Source organism: Acomys russatus, chromosome 12, assembly GCF_903995435.1.
Source record: "Acomys russatus chromosome 12, mAcoRus1.1, whole genome shotgun sequence".
Taxonomy (NCBI): domain Eukaryota; kingdom Metazoa; phylum Chordata; class Mammalia; order Rodentia; family Muridae; genus Acomys; species Acomys russatus.
The window spans coordinates 27,319,734-27,341,657 of NC_067148.1; the positions used below are offsets into that span (position 1 = coordinate 27,319,734).

General features: G+C 49.2%; 1 protein-coding gene across 1 annotated transcript; it reads right to left on the reverse strand.

The window, feature by feature from the left end:
• Nucleotides 1-83: 83 nt before the first annotated feature.
• Vil1 (villin 1) lies at nucleotides 84-21,212 on the reverse strand. Its single transcript, XM_051154548.1, has 18 exons — nucleotides 21,149-21,212; nucleotides 20,259-20,592; nucleotides 18,985-19,093; nucleotides 18,757-18,867; nucleotides 17,125-17,327; nucleotides 16,944-17,022; nucleotides 16,531-16,629; nucleotides 15,628-15,781; nucleotides 14,759-14,859; nucleotides 14,531-14,668; nucleotides 13,830-13,988; nucleotides 12,630-12,809; nucleotides 12,066-12,211; nucleotides 11,802-11,946; nucleotides 11,173-11,361; nucleotides 8,233-8,301; nucleotides 6,791-6,931; nucleotides 84-557 (listed from the first exon to the last, which is right to left on the reverse strand). The coding sequence occupies exons 1-18, from the start codon at nucleotides 21,210-21,212 to the stop codon at nucleotides 444-446; spliced, it is 2,535 nt and encodes an 844-aa protein (XP_051010505.1). The 3' UTR covers nucleotides 84-443.
• Between the last annotated feature and the right edge of the window lie 712 nt (nucleotides 21,213-21,924).

Here is a 21,924-nt window from a genome sequence, read left to right on the forward strand (position 1 = left end):
CAGCATTGGCCTTTAGCTTTCTCTTCAACTATGGAGGAGGGGTGAAAGAGCACCTGACACTCCCTTTTAGGGCTTTCAAAAAAGGAAGGTGCCTTTAGCACCTGAGAAGGAGGCCATCGTGTAGGAATGTTGTCAAACTGCCAAACACCCCCTACTCCCCAGCTGTAAATGAAAGACAAGCCACATGCTATTATCTCCTGGAGTGTGACTGCTCCTATAAGGGGTGGAGAGTGGTGGGACTCAAAAACAAGACTCCATGGGGCTGTGGCATCTTTCTGAAGGAATGAATAGGTCACTATGATAAACATAAGGGATTGACTGTCACACTGGCTCACAGATACAATTTGACACTTTCAACTGGCATAGGACAAAAAAGAGTAATGGCAGAACAAACTCCTCAAGGGCAGGGTTGGGGGGCTGCTGGACGGCCAGAGCTACACTTCTCAAAATAGTCCTTTTTCTTTCTTGAGGTTTTGTTGCTTCCATCGGGGCAGAGCAGAGAAGGCAGCTGGAGTCATCCCCAATGCCTTAGTGAAATCATCAATGGACAGGTGCTCCTAGAAGAGGACCAGAGTGCAAAGGTCACAAACTTAAACCTGTGTTTGCTCAGAATGAGTCATACAGATGTGGCATGTGCTCAAATGAGGAACAAAAGCAAGAAAAGAAAAAAAGATTGCAGGCATGTGCTACCAGGCAGTTTTTATGCTGCACAGTTCAAACCCAGGACTGTATTCTTAGCCCAAAATGGGAGACCTGCCTGGCGTAGTGGCTCACACCTTTAATCCCAGTACTCGGGAGGCAGAGGCAGGTGGATCTACAAAGCGAGTCCAGGACAGCCAAGGCCAATACAGAGAGACCTTGTCTTGGGAAAAAAAAAACAAAACAAAATGGGAGACCTTTCTTTGAAATAGGATCTCACTATATAGCCTTGCTGGCCCAGAACTTACTATGTATATGTAGACCAGGTTGGCCTTGAACTCTCAGAAATGTATCTGCTTTTGCCTTCTGAGTACTGGGTTTTAAAGGTGTGCACCACCACACTTGGCTGAAGTCTGGTTATTTGATTTTTCTGGCCTCAAGGAGTACTATATGCACATGGCACACGTACAAACAAAATGCCCATATATATATATATATATATATATATATATATATATTGAAATCTTTAAAGATAATAAAAATGAGTAAGTTAAAGTTTAAAAGGAAATGGCATGGTAGCACATTCCTGTAGCTCAGAACTGGGAAGTACAGGCAGGAGAGCACTGTGATCCAACACTTCCCTTCTGTGTGCAAGGCCTGGGTTAAGACTTAGTCTGTTCTCCTGCAGTAGAGTTGCCCAGGGGACGTTTCTCTGACTCCCAGAGTAACGATATTGAGCAGCTTCTTAGCAAACACTGTAGATGGGGTTTCTAGCTCAGGTAGGTGTGACATCCCAGTTCCCTACCCTGTCATTAGACCTGCCTCCCAGGCCTGAGCATTTTCTCCTCAAGGCTCCTGGGAGCCTCCCCAGTCCCCAGGCAGGGCAGTAGAGCACTTTGTTTTGGAATGGTATAAATAAGGGTATCAGTGGGTAGGAACAGCTGCTGGGTACCAAGTCTGTTACTGGAACTCCTTTCCCATATTTTTGTCACAGCTGTGACTGTTAAGACTGATTGATGCATGGCACCCTCCTGGGCCCAGTGAGTTTGACTTTGTTTAAAGAGCCGGGCAGTGGAGGCGCATGCCTTTAACACCAGCACTTGGGAGGCAAAGGCAGGCAGATCTGAATTCGAGGCCAGCCTGGGCTACAGAGCGAGTTCCAGGACAGCCAGAGCTATTACACAGAGAAACCTTGTCTCAAAACAAAAACAAAAACAAAAAAAAAAACCAAGGGGGGAAAAAACCAAACCTTTATTCCAGCACTTGGGAGGCAGAAGCATATGGATCTATGAGTTTGAGACCAACCTAGGCTGTAAAATGAGGCCTTGTCTATTAAAAAAAATTTTTTCTTGCCAGGTATGGTGGCGCTCGCCTTTAATCCCAGCACTCGGGAGGCAGAGGCAGGCGGATCACTAAGTTTGAGGCCAGCCTGGTCTACAAAGTGAGTCTAGGACAGCCTTTTTTTCTTTTTAAATCAGCTACTGACAACTATTTATTTTTGTGGGATTGGTTTGTTTTGGTTTTTCAAGACAGGGTTCCTCTGTGTTGCCCTGACTGACCTGGAACTCACTCTTTAGACCAGACTGGCCTCAAACTCGCAGTGATCTGCCTGCCTCCGCCCTGAGTCTTTTGGGGCTAGGGAGATGGCTCAGAGGTTAAGAGCACTATCTGTTCTTCCAAAGGTCCTAAGTTCAATTTCCAGCAACCACATGGTGGCTCACAACCATGTATAATGACATCTGGTGCCCTCTTTTGGCATGCAGGCACATATGCGGGCAGAATACTGTATAAATAATAAATCTTCAAAAATCAATGAGTCCTCTTGAACCACTTTGAGGACCATGGGCTGTATTCATTCTGTCTCCTTCAGCATTGGCCCTCCTTTTCAGCCTGGCAACTCTGTTCAACATGCTGCTCCACCCTTCGGAAAGGGTACATGTACTTTTATGGTATGTGACACTAGCACTTGAGATCTGGTCCCCATCTCTGCTTGCTGTCCTTACTCTTTCTGACCTTGCAACTAGCTAATTAACCCCATCTCTAGACCTTAATTTTCTGGGCTTGGGAGGGAATATTTTTGGCACAAGTGTGTGAGTTCATGTATGTGCAGGTGCTTGTGTGTATAGAGGACAACCTTGTTTTTGAGACAGTCCCTCGCTGGTCTGGAACAAACTGATTAGGTTAGGCTGGCTAGCCAGTAAGTTCGAGGGATCCCTCCTGTGTCCATTTTATCAAGAGCTAGGATTACAAGCATGAGTCACCATGCCTGACTTTTGTTTGTTGGTTTGGTTTGAGACAGGCTTTCTCTTGGTTTGGCTTGTCCTGGAACTCACTCTAGACCAGGCTGGTCTTGAACTCAGTGATCCACCTGCCTCTGCCTCCTTGAATGCTGGAATTAAAGGCATGCACCACCATTGTCCTGCTTTTTTTTTTTTTTTCTTAGATCTATTTGTGTGTGTGTGTGTGTGTGTCTGTGTGTTTTTTTAAGATTATGCAGAACATTTTCTATCTTTTTGGTTTATTTATTATGTATACAGTGCATATCAGGTCATATTATAGATGGTTGTGAGCCACCATGTGGTTGCTGGGAATTGAACTCAGGACCTCTGGAAGAGCAGTCGGTGCTCTTAACCGCTGATCCATCTCTCCAGCCCCTATTTGTGTGTGTTTTGCCTGCGTGTATGTGCATGCATTAGAAGACGGCATCAAATCCCCTAGAACTAGAATTGTGGGTGGTTGGCAACTACAATGTGGGTGCTAGGAACCAAGGCTGGGTCCTCTGGTGCTGCAAGCCATCTCTCCAGTCCCAAGCATAGCATTTGATATGGGTACTAGAGGTGGGACTCGGGTCCTCAGGTTATACAGCAAGCACTTGCAGACTAAGCCATCTTCATAAGGCCTAAGGATTGGTTTTCTTGACTGTAGAATGGGATGGTAGGTAGAGACTTGAGTCTTACACTACAGTCCAAGCTGATCTTGAATTCACAGTAGCCCAGGCTAGGCTCAAACTAGAAATGCTCTTCCTGCCTCATCATCCCAAGTGCTGAGGTTATAGGTGTGTATCACCATGCCCAACTGTTGTAAAACTTTTCTATATGTCAGGGGTGAAATAAGCTTCTGCCTGTACTGAGAGCATCCCAGAGCTACAGTAAGGACATAAGGGCCTCCTTGCTTTCTAGAACCTCACAGGTGGGAGAAGCCAGGGAACAATGCATGATGGTGCCCTTTGAGGCAAAAGGCAGGAAGGACCTCAACCATACAGCCCAAGCTGCCTTCACACTTGGCATGATCCTCCTGCCTCCACCTCTGCCTCCCTAGATGCTTGAATTACAGGTGTAAGCTACCAAGCCCAGCTCACAATATGGCTTTATGTGTATGACGTGTGTACATGCATGTGTGTGAGCAAATGTGTATGTGACTATCAGAGGACAACCTTGGGTGTGTCCGCCCTAACCTTCCCCCTCTCTTGATGGGGGAGCAGTGAGATTACAGGCACTTGCCATCTGTACCCAGCTTTACATTCGCCCTTAGGACTTAAACTCAGTTCCTCACCCTTGTACGGCAAGTGTTTTACCCCCTGAGCCATCTCTCTGGCCCCTCAAACTGTTTTTGACAAGCTCTTGTAGCCCATGCAGCCCACATAGGCCTACCATGGCTGTTACCTGGTGGACTGGTGTGCTATGGAGCCCTGGTGACCTGTAAACTGCCTGCCGCCTACCAAAGCACCCTGCAGCCTGGATGATACTTTAAACTAGCCCTTCTCAACCTGGCAGGTTGCGACTCCTTTGGGGATTGAATGGCCCTTCCACAGGGGTAGCATATCAGATATATACATTATGATTCATAACCAAAGCAAAATTACAGTTATGAAGTAGCCATGAAACAATTTTATGGTTGGGGTTGCGGGGGGTCACCACAACATGAGGAACTGTATGTATTAGAGGGTCACAGCATTAGGAAGGTTGAGAACCACTGCTTTAAATGACAAAATAACCACTAAGCTTAGTCTGGATCTAGGTTTTCTTTTTTGTTGTTGTTTGGTTTGGTTTGTCAAGACAGGGTTTCTCTGTATAGCCCTGGTTGTCCAGGACTCGCTCTGTAGACCAGGCTGCTTTCGAACTCACAAGAGAAGAGATCTGCCTGCCTCTGCCTTCCAAGTGCTGGGGTTAAAGGCATGTGCTACCTGCCCGGCTTTCGATCTCAGTTTTCTATCTTGGGAATGACACAGTTTTCCCTCCCTCATAGTCATAACCGAGTTATCTATAAACTGTCACCAACTTCCTCCACTAAAGATTCAAAGTCACCACATTCTTTAGCCCCCTCCCCCTTTCTTCTCCACCTGAGCACTGAATCTCCTAATGGGTCTCCTGGCTGCTCTTTTGCCATCTGTTAATCGACTCTTCACTGTACAGTCTGAGGAGCTTTGAAAAGTGGAAGCCTGAGTCCTGGCATGATAGCAAAATTCTTTCATCCCAGTACTTGGGGAGTGGAGACAAGAGGATTAGAAGTTCAAAGTCATCCTGCACCTCACACAAGTTTGAAGCTAGCCTGTACTACATGAGACCCTGTTTCAAAAACAAAAAGACACAGCAAGGGCTAGAGAGATGACTCAGTGATAAGAGCACACTGCAGAGGACCCAAGTCCAATTTCCAGTAGTCAACTTGGGCAATGCACAATCACCTGTCACTCTAACTCCAGCGGATCTGATGCCTCTAGTCTATACAAGCACCTGTGCCTACGTGTACACAGGCACATACTCTCAAATAATTAAAAATTAAGAAATAGAGGCCAGGCATGGGGGGTTGCATACATTTAGTCCCAAATCTCAGCACCTGAGAGGCAGAAGCAGATGATCTCTCTCAATTCAAGGCCAGCCTGGTCTACATGAGTTCCAGGACATAGATAGACCATGTCTCAAAAACAAAACAAGGGGCTGGAGAGATAGTTCAATGGTTAAGGGTATTGGCTGCTCTTCCAGAGCAGGGTTCAAGTCCCAGTAGCCTACAGCTATCTATAACGACAGTTCCAGGGGATCTGACACCCTCACACAGATGTGAATGCAGACAAAACACCAATGCACATTAAGTTTTTTTCTTTAAGCAGAGTTAGTAGTGCATACTATAGGCCGAGACAGGAGGATCACTGCAGGTTCAAGGACAGCTTGATCTATATAACAAGCTCCAATTCAGCCAGGACTACATAGTGAGACCCTACCTCAAACAAATACAATTGTAATTTAAGCTTTAAAAGATGACTATCTGCCACTACTTCAGCCACAATAGGTCTTCAGTGTAGGCCCCTGCCTCTTTCACCAGTGTCTGTCCCCGGGGCCTGTGCTCACTCCCTAGGCCTCTCAACTTGCTGCTGGCTGCTCCTGCAAGAACTCACTTTGAGTTGGGCGTGGTGGTACACACTTGTGATCCCAGCACTCTGGGAGGCAGAGGCAGGCAGGTCTCTGAGTTTGAGGCCTGCCTGGTCTACATAGTGAGTCCAGGACCAAGGCTACACAGAGTAGCCCTGTCTTGAAAAACAAAAAACAATCAAAAAAAAGTAGAGCTGGGGAGATGGCTTAGCGATTAAGAGTCCTATCTGCTCTTCAAAGGTCCTGAGTTCAATTCCCAGCAACAACCCCTCTATACTGGAATCTGATGCCCTCTTCTGGCAGGCAAGAGCATATGCAGATAGAGCACTTATACATATAATAAAATCTTTAAAACAACAACAACAAAAACTCACTTTGCTCCCATAACCAAGGTTTCTGTCACCTTTCAGAATGTGGTCGCTGACTCATAATGTTCCTCCTGACACCCACAAAAGTCTCCTTGCTGTCCCTTCTGTGCCCCTCACAATGAACAGTGCCCTGCTCCCAGGGATATAAGACTGCCATAGCCAGGCGTGGTGGCGCACGCCTTTAATCCCAACACTCGGGAGGCAGAGGCAGCTGGATCACTCTGAGTTCAAGGCCAGCCTGGTCTACAAAGCAAGTCTAGGACAGCCAAGGCTACACAGAGAAACCTTGTCTCAAAAAACCAAAAAAAAGACTGCCATGAAGGTGTTCTGTTCATCACGGAATCCTCAGCTGCCAGTCCTCTGCAGGACACAGTCTGAGATCAGTTGGGTTTTCCTTGTTCTGCTGACTGCCCTACTCACCTCCTTCCTGCTGGGGTCCACACCCTCAGGGAGATCCTCCACAGGCTTGTTCAGCAGCTGTTCCAGGGGGAAGATGGGCAGGGGCCCAGAACTGAAGCTGGTACTGGCAGTGAACACATCCACTGTGGGACTCATGATCTCCTAGGAAAGAAGGAAGCCACAGGTTACTTCAACGCCCGTGCCTACAGTCCTGTGCTGCTGTTCTCTTCATTCTAAGGAGTCTTTCTTGGGAGGCCTCCCCAGCTTCTATGCTTCCCATTGTGCACATGCGCACCCACTCAGTAGAACACACCTCCCTGAGTTGGACCCAGAAGCTAGTACAAATAGCCACATACCCCACGTCTAACCTAAGTGAGTTGGGAAAAGGGGACCATTTGATCAATGGCTAACGTCTCCATGGCTTCCCTTGGAATCTAATTTATCCTGGACATGTACCACCCTTTCTCTTGTATCTGTTGTAAAACTGACCTATGAATTCACTCAGCCTTAAATTAGCTTTTCTTTTTAAACACTGAACCAGAAAGGGCTAACTAAGCATCATAGTGTTCTCGGCCTGTGATTGGAGGAAGTGGAAATGTCCTCACTATTGCTCTCCCTTGAGAAGGTACCCTCATGTCCCAGTTGTGTTTCTGAAGAGCTAGCCCTGTCGTGTTTCTTCTGTGGTCCTAAGACTTCCTCAAAGGAAGGATTTTTGACTTCATAGCCTCATATCCCAAGCCTACAGGTCAACACATCACCAATAAGTAACAGAAATCGTTCTGTCTGGAGAAGTGCTCCCAAGGATGAAGATGCCTAGAGATGTCACTGTCTTCCCGAGGGTGGCAGGCCATGGCTTAAGTACATCAAACCACCTAGGCCTCGAGCCTAGAGCTGAGGTGGTGCTCAAAGGAGAGAGTGCTTGCTATGCAAGCGCACGCATAAAAGCCAGGCAGGGTGGCAGCCCGCCTGTAATAAATAGCATACTCCAGAAGCAAAGACAAGGAGCCCTAGAGGCAAGCCAGCTGATTTGGAAGGCTCTGGGTTTTTGAGAAACTCTGCCTCAGTAAATAAAGCAGAGAGCAAATCAGAGAAGACACTCAACATTAGTCTTTGGTGCATGTGTGCACGCACCACATACACACAAACAAGCAAAAACAAGGCTCCAAAATGGAGCCTTGGAATCTAATTCTGTTCCTCCTGAGTTCTGCCAATTATAGTCATACACCACTATGCCGGGGGCGGGGGAGGGGGGAGGATCTGCATTTGGATATGCTGTCCATGGGTGGTAAAAATGGAGGCCATTTCATTATGAAATGGAGAGACATGGTGTTGCATAGCATGGACTTCCACAAGGAAAGGGAAGAGACAGGGTGATGTGCAAGACCGTGACTTCTACCATTGTAAGCCCCTATGGGTTTGACCACCGCCAGGCCATTCAGAGCCAGCCATGCCACCATACTTACATCAGCAATCTGGCTCCAGTCCCCAGAGTTCCCGAGCTCTACCTTAAAGTCGTCATAGGATTTGATGCTCTACAAATAAAGCACATGACAGGTCAGACTCTCCATCTCAGCAGAGAAATTAAACGGTGCTTTCCTTGAGAGTGAAAAAAAAAAAAAAGGCTCATCTGGGCCCAGGTTGGGAGACTAGCAGGAGGTGGTTCAGAGCAAGTGGGTAAGCAAAGTGGTTCTAATCATGACGGAGAGACTAAGGCCAAAGCAGCTAGCATCAGAATGGGCAGGGAAAGATGGGTAATCTGTCCTTGGCACAGCCGGACAAGGGAATGGGAAGACTATGTGCTTCCCTGACCCTTTGTGAGCCATGTGCAAATAGCCACAGGCATTGCTGACATCCTGCCTACCCTGGATGGGCTCTGGAAAACTCAGGGGACCTGGGGCACTTAAGGGGAGCCCCAGCAGAAGACAGAGAAGGGAGCCTCCTCTATACACAGCCCCAGGACCTAACACCCAGAGTGACAAATGAGTGTTCCCTGAGTGAATTTTGCTTCATGTGAGAGTGAGTGAGTGAGGTAGAGAAGGAAACACAAACTTGAGGTGACAGAAGGTTCATCTGGACTGCTGAGTTGGGGGTTGGAGTGACTGTGAGGACCGGTACATAAAAGGGCTTGCCTTGCCTCTTAAGCATGAGAAGGGGGTTCAGATCCCCAGGTTTCACATAAAAAAGCAGAGCAAATATAGCAGCTTGGCTGTATGTAACTGCAGCCTCTTAGCCTCTCAGTAAGTGGGGACAGGGGACCCCAGCCCAGGGGCAAGCTGACTAGCTAGACTAGGTGAACCTATGAGCTCTGGGTTTAGAGGGAAACCATGCCTCAGTAGACAAAGCAGAGAATGATCAAAGAAGACACATGATATGAGTCTTGGGCCTCCACAGGCATGCATGCTCATATACACACACGATTATACATACAGACACACATGGTGGAACGGGGAATGGGGGGAGACCTGCCTAATCAATCCTGAAGGTGAAACAGCCTGTCGATAAGAGTCAAGGGAAAAGAAAAAGGAAGAGAAAGCAGCAGATTTGAGGAAATTTTGCTCTCTGTCCTAAATTCATCTGGTCTGCTAATTCGAAACATCCAGAGCCATAAGCCTTGCGGGGGAGGGAGTAGGGCAGGAAGCAGGTGTCCCTGGAGGCCTGACACACTGTCCCCCAGGAAGGAGTGCGTGTGTGACCCACTTTGCTTAGAATTTAGAGCCAGGGGGAGTTTGTTTGTCCTTTAGAGCACCAGTGAGCTGGCACTGAGGACCCCCCAGGGCAGCCTTGAAGAAGTTCCTGTGAAGGGACCAAAGAACTGTCCTCAACACACGCTGTCACACCACACACGGCTACCTGCGGCCGCCAAGCACTGCTGCGCCCAGTAAAGAACTGAGTCTTAAATTTTGTTTAATTTAAATCAATTTCCTACAGCTTTGTATAGCACAGAAACTGGGTACTCTTAACTACTCCCACACCCGTGTGTGTGTGTGTGTGTGTGTGTGTGTGTGTGTGTGTGTGTTGGGGCGGGGTGTGCCAGGGCTTTTTTCATGCTCCACAAGTGCTTGGCCACTAAGCTATACCCTCAACCTTTGTTTTTGTTTTCAGGGTTTTTTTGTTGTTGTTGTTTTGTTTGTTTGTTTTGTGGTAGTTTGTGTGTGTGTGTGCGGTGATAGTTGGGTTTTTGGTTTGGTTTGGTTTTTCGAGACAGGGTTTCTCTGTGTAGTCTTGGCTGTCCTGGACTTACTTTGTAGACCAGGCTGGCCTCAAACTCACAATGATCTGCCTGCTTCTGCTGGGATTAAAGGCATGTGCCATCATGTCCAACTTTGTTTTTGTTTTTTGTTTTTTTAACTGTTTTTGCTGTGGTCTTTTGCTATGTATTTCAGGATGGCCTTGAACTAAAACCCTTCCACCTGTTTTCAAGTGCTAGGAACACAGGCATACCTATAAGGGTTCACTGTGCTTATATAAGCTTTAGGTATTTTGTTTTGTTGGTGGGTTGTTGTTAAGACAGGGTCTCCAAACACCAATCCGGGCGTGGTGGCGCACACATCCCAGCATTTGGAAGGCAAAGGCAAGCGGATCTCTGTGAGTTTGAGGCCAGCCTGGTATACATACCAAGTTCCAGGATAGTGAAAGCTACACAGAGACCCTGTCTTGAAAAACAACAAAAAGGGCTGGAGAGATAGCTCAGAGGTTAAGAGCACTGACTGCTTTTCTGGAGCTCCTGAGGTCAATTCCCAGCAACCACATGGTGGCTCATAACCATCTATAATGTGATATGGCGCCCTCTTCTGGCCTGCAGAAGTACATGCAGACACAGCACTGTATACATAATAAATAAATCTTTAAAAAAAAAATAAAAAAGCAACAACAACAAAGGCAGGGTCTCTACTACCCCAGGCTGTACCCCAGCTTGCCAATGTAGCCAAGAATTGTCTTAAACTTCTGATCCTCCTGCCTCTACCTCCCAACCTTTGGGAGCACAGGCTTGTATCCCTGACCACTATTGCTTTTTCTTTTTCTTTTTCTTTCTTTCTTTTTGGTTTTTTGAGACAGTTTCTTTGAGTAACCTTGGCTGTCCTGGACTCCCTTTATAGACCACACTGGCCTCGAACTCACAGTGATCTGCCTGTCTCTGCCTCCTAGTGCTGGGATTAAAGGCATGCACCACCATGCCAGGCCTCTCTTGCTTTTTAAGACTTACTTCCCTCTTCCTCCCCAGGGACCTTAATGGCCTCTCTGCAGCCTTAGTTTTTATTTCAAGCACCTAAAGCCATTTTACAGAATCCCAAAGGAAGAGAAAAGGCTGGTGGGAGCTGGGCAGGTTTCTTTTGGAGGTATGCTATGAAGGTGCCTGGAGGAAGGGTGTGCTGAGCTAGGACTGGCTGGACTAGGCTACTCACACTCCATTTGAAGGGGTCCCAAGCCAGGAACCAGCCTGTGAAGATGGGGGGTTCATGCCCCTGTTTCACCACAATGATAGGGGTCTCGGGGTCTCGGTTTCCAGGGTGGGTCTTGAGGTATTCCTGTACAGTGGTGGCTGCAGCCTTCTTCTCTTCCTCTTTGGCATGTTTCCCTATCCAGAAGAAGACCTGTGGAGAGCCCCACAGCCCCTCAGTCCTTACTGCATGATGGGCAGCCTGGGTATCCCCCGCTGCCTTCAGGTTCTGCTGTGGCTCGTCCCTCATACCCAGCTAGGAAGACCAGTCACTGCTCAGCTAATGACCTTGAGCAAGGTCAGTGCCAGCATACTGCTGCTCTTTATATCCAGGAAATGCAGTTGTTCACATGCTGTTGCTTAGATAGCTTGAGACTATGTGGCACTCCCCTGCTCCAGAGCCAGAGATGCCTGGTAACATACTTGCTTCAATGGGAAATAAAAGAGTCATGGAATAATCAGAGTGCGTCCCTCTCTTCCTCTCTCTTCCTCCATAAGGAGGAAGAATAGGATCCCCCATACATTGATCCTTGCTTACCCTGGCCTGTATGGCTTCTTAATAATAGGGATGCCCTCCCAACCCGCTTGTCCTACCTGGTCCCAGACATCCAATAGGAATACATCATCCTCCTCCAGGTCGTCCTGATTAAAGTCAAAGATCTCTGTGGCCATAAAGCGCCCAGTCTGGTTGGAGCATTCGAAGAGTCGAGGAGTGATGACTTGGTTCTCCTCCTGCAGCCTGTAGGGTGAGCAGGAGGAGGTGTGGGGGCAGAGAGACATGAGCAATACAAGGACTGGAGAGTCTGGAGGACTCTTCCCATGGGAGGTGGAGGGTGAGAGGAGATGCTGGGACATTACCTCTTGGTGTTGGCGTAGGGCGCCTTACCACCCAGGGCCATCCAGAAGTTGGCTGGTTCCTGTCCCTCCACCACCACTTGTTTCTCCGTCCGAGAGATAGTGTCGGCAACCATCTTAGCCATCTCCCGCTCATCCCCACTGCAGCCCTGGGGAACGAGGGAGGTCAGTCATGCTGGGAAGACCATCCTCGCTTCCACCCACTTCCTTACCCTCCTACTACATTCGGCTGGAACTCTTGGGTCTGAGAGTGTCCTTTTGGATCAAGACTTCAGGCATACCCATGAGGTCATGTTCTTGCTTCCCTCTATCCTTAGCAGTCTAAAGAACAGTAGAGGTGATGAGGGGGGAGGGAGAGAACTGAGAGAGGGAATACGGGAAGATGAATGCCTCAGATGAAGGGAACAAGACAGGCTGGTTCTGACACATTCCGTGAATTAGAGAGGCACAGAAAGACCAAAGCTCTGCAAGGGAGACTCACAGTGCACCTGTGAGTGGGACCTGGCCACTGACAAGTCTCCCATTGTTTGTTCTGTGACTGAGGAGTTCCTGAGCCCTGTCACACACCTTCCCACACCACAGGTAGCAGCAGGATGGAGTCCTGAGTATGAAGACATCATTGGAGTTGAGAGAGGTGGCCCGGGCTGTGACCTCAAAAGCCTTGGTGTTATTGGCACTTGTTCCTCGGACTTGAAACAGCCTTGTGGAGGGCACAGGCTCCAAGTTGTTCTCTCGGGAAGTGCCTCCCTGCAGGCAGGAAGGGGAATGTGGGAAGACAGGGACATCGTGTAAAGGTGACATGAGGACAAAATATGAGCACCCAGAGAGGGAAAGGGGTAAAGGGCTGGCTCAAAGACAGCTTGGATCTTGGCAGTCTGCTGTCCAAAAGTTTCCGACGGCTCTGCACTGCTTTTATGTTGAGCCCAAGTACGTACTATGTTGGCCCTTAAAGGCCCATGAAATTCTAAATAAAGACACAAACTATCTTCGTGTTCGCTCTTGTTTTTTGTTTTGTTTGAGACAGGGTTTCTCTGTGTAGCCCTGGCTGTCCTAGACTCACTCTGTAGACTGCTTCTACCTCCCGAGTGCTGGGATTACAGGCGTGCTCCACCACTGCCCAGCTTCTCTTTCCTTCCCTAAAACCTCAGGCATCTGTACTCCTGTGCTGTGAGCCCTTCTTTTACCTCCATAGTGCTCTCTAGCTTCCCCCCAAGTGTCTAGAGGTCCTCTGAGTTCCTTCCCACCATGAATTCTCTGCGTGCTCCCCACTTAGTGCACTTGCCATCTCTCACATTTAACTGCACAGTGCTTCGAGCTGGGAGTTCAATGTTTAGCCAGAGCCACGCGACTATCCCTTCCCAACAAGTGTTCACCTGTCATGTCTCGCCTCACTTCCTGAGTTACAAAAGACTGTGTGCTTAGAAGGCTCGCCGTGAGCAGATTATTGCTTAAACAGCTGCACAAGATGTCTAATTCATTTCATTGGGAAAGTACAGCAAATCCAGCACCCCAACCCCACCCCTACCCCCCCCCCGGCCCCCCCCCCAAAAAAAAACCTTTCTCATGTAGCAGAGATCAAGGAAGTAAATAATATTTGTACACAGGGTTCCTTCCATATCACTTTAAAGTAAACTGCTGGTTTCTGTCACCAAGTCTATACATGACAAGGGCCCTCGCCTATGAGGGACAGGCTTTGCCCCAGCCCTATGGCCACCAAGCAACCCCTTCCACATCTCTAGATCCCAGCTCTCAGTTCAGCAGCTGCACCTGATAAACCACCATGTGTCCCTTGAAGATAGACATGAGGTGAGGCGGCTCTTTGCCCATGGGGACCCGGATCTGCACTGGTTCATCATTGTACTTCTGGTCCAGGATGACAGCTTGATAAGCCGAGGCTGCAATTTCATCCTGACTGGCCTGGCTGCCCTGAGAATAAGCAAGAAGAAGGGATGAGATACTGAGTTCCACCCTGTCCTTTGGCCTCCAAAATATTCCAGCTCGGTTTTTAATTTTTCTTTCTTTTTCTTTTTATTTTATTTTATTTATTTATTTATTTATTTTGGTTTTTCAAGACAGGGTCTCTCTGTGTAGCCCTGGCTGTCCTGGACTCACTTTGTAGACCAGGCTGGCCTCAAACTCACAGTGATCCGCCTGCCTCTGCCTCCCGAGTGCCACCATGCCCCTCAGTTTTTAAATTTTTATTACACTTGTTTACGAGTATGTATGTCGGGGGCTGGAGAGATTGCTCAGTGGTTAAGAGCACTGGCTGCTTTTCCAGGGGTCCTGAGTTCAATTCCCAGCAGCCACATGGTGGCTTACAACCATCTGTAATGGAATCTGAATCCCTCTTCTGGTGTATACAAAAACAGAGCATCCATATACATAAAACAAATAAACAAATCTTTAAAAAAAAGAGAGAGAGAGAGAACTGAGCAGCTGTGCTGCAGGTGGGGTGGGCAGGACCTCACCTGCCAGATATACAACAAGTAGTGTTGCTTCTCCCCTATGAGGTAGGTGTAGAGCAGCAGGTAGCAGTCGCCACCGTAGAAATGGCCCAGCCACTTGGAATCCACGGGCACCAGCTCTAGGTCCTCGATGCGCCACACCTGGGACCAGAATCAGTCCTGTATGAGGCCCAGACTGGGTTCCACTACCCCTTTTTACCATCAACCTGTCTTCCTCCTTCCCTCACTCACCTGCACTTCCCCACTCCCGTCATCCACCATTTTCTGCTGGGCAGCCACTTGAGGCTGTACGTGCATGGACGTTGCATCAAACTTCACCTGTTCCACCTTGGCTGGAGAGAGGAGGACATCAACTGTCACTGGCTGAGGTGCCCCACACCTCAGGGCTGGCTGGTATTCATAGACCCCACCATATATGAAAAAATTACAGCCAGAGCCAATTCGCTGCCTATCCGAGGTCACACAGTTGGAGGGTATTAGAGCTAACTCACAGCACCAGGCTTCCAAGGCACTGACCTAATAAGTGACTCCCAGGGAAGCCATAGAAGCCAGAGCTTTCTTTAGTCTGACTCTCTGTAGCATTCAGACTTCAAGCGGGAAGCCCACCCCAGTGATGGAGGCTGTACACGGTCCTTTCCTTTGAACTCCTCCCCCAGTGCCTTCTGGGATACCCCTTACCTCAGCAAAAATAGTCTGGTGAGAAGGTTTGTTTGTTTTGTTTTGTTTTTTGTTTTTGTTCCCAGAAGGGCTCAACCCCAGTCCACAGGAAAGACAAGTCACTTTTAGCTCCCTTCCTGAGCTTCTTTGTCTCATGGGCTCTCAGTACCCAGCAGGGAGCTGGGAGCCAGGGTAAAATGTGTATGGAAGAGGGGCATTAGGAAAGGGAGGCACACCTTTAATCCCAGCACTCGGGAGGCAGAGGCAGGCAGATTGCTGTGAGTTGGAGGCCAGCCTGGTCTACAAAGCGAGTCCAGGACAGCCAAGGCTAGACAAAGAAACCCTGTCTCAGAAAAAGAAAAAAGAAAAAAAAAAAAAAGAAAGAAAGAAAGAAAAGGAAAGGGGGGGGGGAGGAAAGAGAGGCAGGAGGCGTGGGTTCTCACCTATGGAACCCACTGTGTGGGTCTTGCCCAGGCCTGAGGTCCGGTTGGGCACTGTCCACTTCTGGAAGAGCTGCTGGAAGATGGCTGACTCGGCCCCGTCATTCTGCACTTCCACTTGCGTACTCGGTGGGTACTGCTTGGCTTTGATGAAATTCTGGGAAAAGGAGGAGGTCCTGTCCCTAGTCTGCACACCCCCAAACTAAAAGCCTGGCCCCAACCCTGGGAGTGCCTGCTCCAACCCCACTGCCAACCCCACATTTAACCCTATTGACCCTTTCCAATCAAGGTTAATCCTGATAATGTGTCAAACTTTATCCTCAACCCTGAATCTAATACTGACCCTAGACCTAACTCTGATCCCAACAGATCAGACCCCTTCCTAAACTACACCTCCTCAATTCTAATTCTAGTGCCCCTTTCAATCCAACACTGAAGCTGGGCATGGTGGCACACGCCTTTAATCCCAGCACTCGGGAGGCAGAGGCAGGGGGATCGTTGTGAGTTCGAGGTCTCAACCTCATTGGGGTCACACATCAGATATCTCGCATATCAAATATTTGCATTATGATTCATAACAGTAGCAACATTCTAGTTGTAGCAATGAAAATAACTTTATTGCTGGGCGGTTATGGTGCACGCCTTTAATCCCAGCACTCAGGAGGCAGGGGCAGGCAGATCTCTGAGTTCGAGGTCAGCCTGAGCTACAAAGTGAGTCCAGGGCAGCCAAGGCTACACAGAGAAACCCTGTCTCAGAAAGAAAAAAAGAGAGAGAAAGAGAGAAACCCTATCTCAAAATAATAATTTTATTGTTGCTTGTTGGGGGTCACCACAACATAAGGAACTGTCTTAAAGGATCGCAGCATTAGGAAGGTTGAGAACCGCGATGCTAGACTCTTTCCTTACCAAGGCCTGGTTCATGGCTCCGCTCCTCTCCTGGGCGTTAGCGTTTTTCCCCTTCCACACGAAGATCTTCAGACCTCCCTGGTCCAGGATGTAGCAGTCCTTAGAGTCAGTAGAGAAAGAAAAAACAAATGAGCCTATGGTGCTGGGGCCATGCTAGTTTTCTCCCCCTAAATCTGCTTTAACGTTTGTGTTTGTTTATTTGTTTGTTTGTTTGTTTGAGACAGGGTTTCTCTTTCTCTGGGAAGCCTTGGCTGTCCCGGACTCGTTTTGTAGACCAGGCTGGCCTCGAATTTACAGAGATCTGCCAGCCTCCGCCTCCCCGAGTGCTGGGATTACAGGCATGCGCCACTGGGCCCAGTCTGCTTAAGCATCTAATAGTTGCCCCTTGCTTGGGATCCTCCAGACCCTCTCACCTCATGCTTGAGCAGGTCCTGTGTGAGTGGCCGAGTAGCAACTTCTCTAACCACCAGTTTTCCTTCTGTGTCGGATACACTGCAGGACAAAGTAAGGCACGGATAGGCGGTACCTTTAGTAGAGCACCCTACCCCAGGAAGCACCCAGCCCCCAGGAAGCACCCAGCACCCAGGAACTCACTGGTAGAGCTTGAGTGCAGCCTTAACTGCCGGCTCCACCACGGAGTCAGAGATCGCCGCCTTCAGTTCCTTGCGTTGGCCCAGCACGTGGTTCATAATTGCCATCAGCTGTGGGGAGTCTCCTTCATTCTCACCCTCCACTATACCCACGTAGGTGCGCCCGCCCCGCTCCTGGTCTCGGATCTCTTTGGCCAAGGTCGTGCCCTGCAGGAAGGCCACAGTTGACCCATGACGGTTGGCGGCAGACAGGGAGTAGAGTTCACCACCCTGAATGGTGGTGCCTGGGCAAACTCCACCCCTCCCTGCAGATCTATAAGGGGTAGAGACAAGGCTTTTCAGCTGTGTGAGGAGAACAGTTGGAAGCTATGAGAAAATAGATCTCCTCATAGGTGGAGAGAGTAGGGGTGCATTTGGGATAGTCTTGCTGGACCTTTAATTTTGATCTTGTTGAGAATTTGTGGTTTTCCTTCAGGGTTTTGTACAAGAGATGAACCTCAAAGATCATAGTACTATACTCAGGCTGCCCAAAGCACACACACTCACAGTGCACACACAAATTCACATGTGCATACCTACACACAAATACATTCACACACACACACACACACACACACACACAGAGAGAGAGAGAGAGAGAGAGAGCTCAGTTCCATGAAAGCTCACACAAGGAAGACTCCATGTGTGCCAGTGAGTTCCAGATTCTGGTCTTCCCATGGGTGCCAGCTTTCGTGTGTACACACACTGAGGGTCACTCTTTTAGCCCAAGTCCCTTCCCTTAGTGGGCCCTTTGGAGTCCCTGGGCCCTTGTGGACAACAACACCTGTGTGTTTCTATCTCTAGCCTAGCTCTCGGCTCTCATCATGGGACAACCCCTCTTCAGATAGCCAAAGGTACCCTATTTTCTCCCGGAGATCTTCCCCATCTTAGAACAGGGCCTCCACTGTTCCCTACTGTTCTCAAGCATAAGGCTTTGCATCCTCAACCGATACACAGTGAAGCCCAGATTCCCACCTGGTCCCCTCCCCAGCCCATTTCTACTCAGAAATCAGATAAGCTTCCTTAGCTGGGCATTCCCAGCCACAGACCTAACCCTTTTTCACAACCTGCTGGCCACACATCCTATCCTGCCTGTGAGAGCCGCCGCCTGCTCAGCATGTTCCTCCTGAGCTGATGATAGACTCTACCAGCCACCTTCCGGCTCCAGGGCCTTGCCTTGCCTCCATCTGGTCCCCAGAGCCTCCCTGTATGCCCAGTAACACACTCCTCCAGTATTTATCCTCTGCCTCTTCCTTTCCCATCTGGCTTTTTGACTAGATGCCCAGCAAAGCCCTGCCCACTTCATCCATCCCTGGGGTACCCAAGGCTGAGCATGGGGTCTGTCATATACTACAGGGACATAATCCACCTTAAGGGTCAGTCACAAGTACACACAGCAGCATTCCTCAGCATATGCATGTAGACTCAGGTCTACCTGCACACACTGTCCTGTTCCCAGAATTGCCAGAGAGATGTCTGAAGGGTGAGGGTAGCTGGGGGTGGGGAGCAGAGGTTTGACTGGGGCAGGTGACACTGAGGCTGCAAAAGCAAGTAGGGCATGTTGAATTGCAGAGATGAGGTGCCCTGTTGGGGTTACCCGAAGTCTCTCCATGCGGTTGCTCTCTGGACCATTCCACTGGATGATAAGCTTTCCAAGGTCCAGCAGGAAGACGTCTCCTCGGTTGAAACTCTTCCAGGACATCTCCACCTAGAGGGAAGAGGGAGGTCCAGAGCCTATTGAGAGCATTGGCAGCATCTCCAGCCTCCCTCCCATCCCTCAGCCCTGCTCAGTTCATAGCCAGGATCCCAGCTGGGCCCAGCCCACCTCTCCGGCTATCACGTTCCTCTTGCCCTTGACGTGCAACAGTCGCCTGACATCGCTGGAGTTAGTTTCCACATGCTTCATGCCAGAAGCCACACCCCCTTTCCGGATCCTGGGAAAGAAAAAAAGCTCACTCAAGGGCATTGGATGAGGGAGATATGGCAAGGTCCTGAGCTGCCTAGGGCCCTCTGAGGCCCCAGTTGGGACAGGCTGAGGCCAAGGAAGTACTTAGGGTTCAAACACCAAGGTTTCATTCACCAGCAGGGGCCTACAGGGGCTTGGTTGGCCTTGTAGCACGCTGTTGCAGCTGACCCTGCCTTGTAGGACTTCCAGTCCCTTGCCCTAGCTCCCCACCCTGTAGAGGGATCTGCAGAGGTAATCATGGAGCTGGAGAGAAGAAAATGGAAAATGAGACCAGGGCCCTGGCGACAGCAAACCTTGGGCTGTGTTATGTGCGGAAGAGAGCAATACAAAAGGGGGGGGGGTAAGAGGGGTTGGGGGTTTAGCTCAGTGGTAGAGCACTTGCCTAGCAAGCACAAGGCCCTGGGTTCGGTCCTCAGCTCTGGAAAAAAAAAAAAGCGGGGGGGGGGGGAAGGTAGGGACTGTAGCCGCTGTAGCTGGTTGGAGAGCTTCCATCTCCTACAGGGTAAAGGAAACTGCTTTGGAGGAGCAGGTGTTTCTGTGAGGAGAGCCAGCCTCACAGAAGGTTTGCACTGTTAGTGAAAGGCCTGATTAGAGAAGAGGGCTAACCTATCAGCTAGCCTGAGCGGGCAGGACTTGGTGTGACCCCTGAGGGCCTCAGGCACCAAGCAGTCCCTGTAGACTAGGAGCTAAGGTACAGAATTCACAGGCCATAGTCACGGGATTTTAGAAGGGCCCAAGGGGGTAAGTCAGGCCAAAGCAAACTCAGAGGGACAGGGCCAAAGTCAGAGCAACAGAAAAAAGAAAAAAAAAAGTGACGAGTGGAAAGGTGGAGAAAAATCAGAAAAAGCCATATGAGATCCCAGAACCCCCATAGCTTCAGCTTTCCTTCCTTCTTTCCTTCCTTCCCTCCTTCTGTCCTTCCTTCCTTTCCTCCCTCCCTCCTTCCTTCCCTCCCTCCCTCCTTCTCCCTCCTTCCTTCCCTCCTTCCTGGCCCAGGTCACCTCCTACTGTCCAGAGCCTCTCACTCTGCAGGCATAGTGTCCCTGTCTCTTTAGCCCAGTCCCCACTCGCCAGTCCCCACCTCTGATGACCAGTCTTGGTGTCCTCCCCAGTCCCATTGCACCCCTCCCTACACAAGGCCTTGCTTGAAGTAGCTTCGGAAAGTCTCGCTCTCATTGCCTTGGACCTCTCGGTGCTGGACAGCGCGGCCCTTCAGGTAGTCGTCCATCTGTGTTGTATAGATGGCAGCTGCCCCCTGCTCATCCTGGGACGAGGCCTGACCGATCCAGTAGTGGATATCGTAGGACAGGGTGCTGCCGGTCTTGTGGATCTGGGGACAGAGGCCATCTGCGCAGTGAGACCTGGGTTCCCATAGTCCCCTAGCCCATTCAGCATGGTCTTCCACACACTTGGGTCTGGAGCAAGGGAGGCCTCTGGCCTGCTGCTGAGCCCTGAGTTGTGGCCTGGCTCAGCTTCTCACTCTTCTGATGGAGAATGGGAGATGGCTTTCCCCTTTCTGGACCTTGTTCTCGTCTTAAAAAACAATTCACGTGGACATGATGCATGTGGATTTATAGAAGCCAGTAAGGTGACTATATGGGCAAACAAATGTATTGCAATTGTCCCTCACTGTCTGTGAAGGATAGGACCCCCAAGAGTGCTCTGTAGTGTCCATGCTTGACTCCTTTCTGTAAAATGGTGTGGGATGTCTACATAAAATCAGCCAGGCATAGTGGCGCATGACTTTAATCCCAGCACTTGGGAGGCAGAGGCAGGCGGATTGCTGTGAGTTTGAGGCCAGCCTAGTCTGGTCTACAAAGCTACTCCAGGACAGCCAAGGCTAACACAGAGAGACCCTGTCTCAAAAAAAAAAAAAAAAAAAAAAAAAAAAAATCTGAAAAATCCTCCCTTATGCTTAAAAAACGATGTGTGTGTGTGTGTGTGTGTGTGTGTGTGTGTGTGTTGTGTAAAATAGAGGGAAAAAAAGGAAGTGCTAAGTCATGATCTATAAGAGTGAGTCTACCTGTAAAGGCAGGGTCAGCTCCAGGAAAGGATGGATTAGAGATATGGCTGAGTGTGCTGCTCATGTTTATGATGCTAATCTCAGAAAAGAAAGAACTTCTCAAAGTCTTTGGAAAAATCAAACTGTCAGATGTTTCAATTGTGGTAAGCAAGGCCTTCTGAAAAGGGATTTCAGGCAAGGCATTCCTAGAAGCTATGGTTTTCCAGGGAGCATGCCAAAAGAAGGCCTCAGCCTTGTGGACTCTGCTGGATGTGTGTCAAAGACCAGCCTTGGACCAATGAATCCGGATCAACCAGAACTAGTAGGCAAGGCAATCCTTTGTCACAGATGGCCCAGGGTCTCCACAGCACCCTGCCACCCCCATCCTTGCCCTCCTCCTGCACCCACCCCCCACCAAAGATCGAGTCCCATTGGTGTGTTCCCTGTCTGGGTAGGAGAATCTCATCCACAGAGCCATGAAAGAGTTCATGCCTGTTGTGAAAACAGCATTGTTCTGGATGAAATGAAGGAACTGAACAGCTTCAATGGATAAAAGAAAATGTTCAAGAAAGACCAGCAAATGCATTATTTGCCCAAGTGCTACCAATGGGCAGACACCTAAGCTAACAGTGAAAAGAGACGGCAAAGGGGTTGGAAGGGCCGTGGACACAGAGGCAGATGAAACAATGAATTCCCGCCAAACCTTGCCATCCAGATTGGCCTCTTCAGGAGGTAAACATCCATCTTCTAGGGACTGGAACTTTATCTCGTTGGATAAAACAAAGTGGGGGACGACT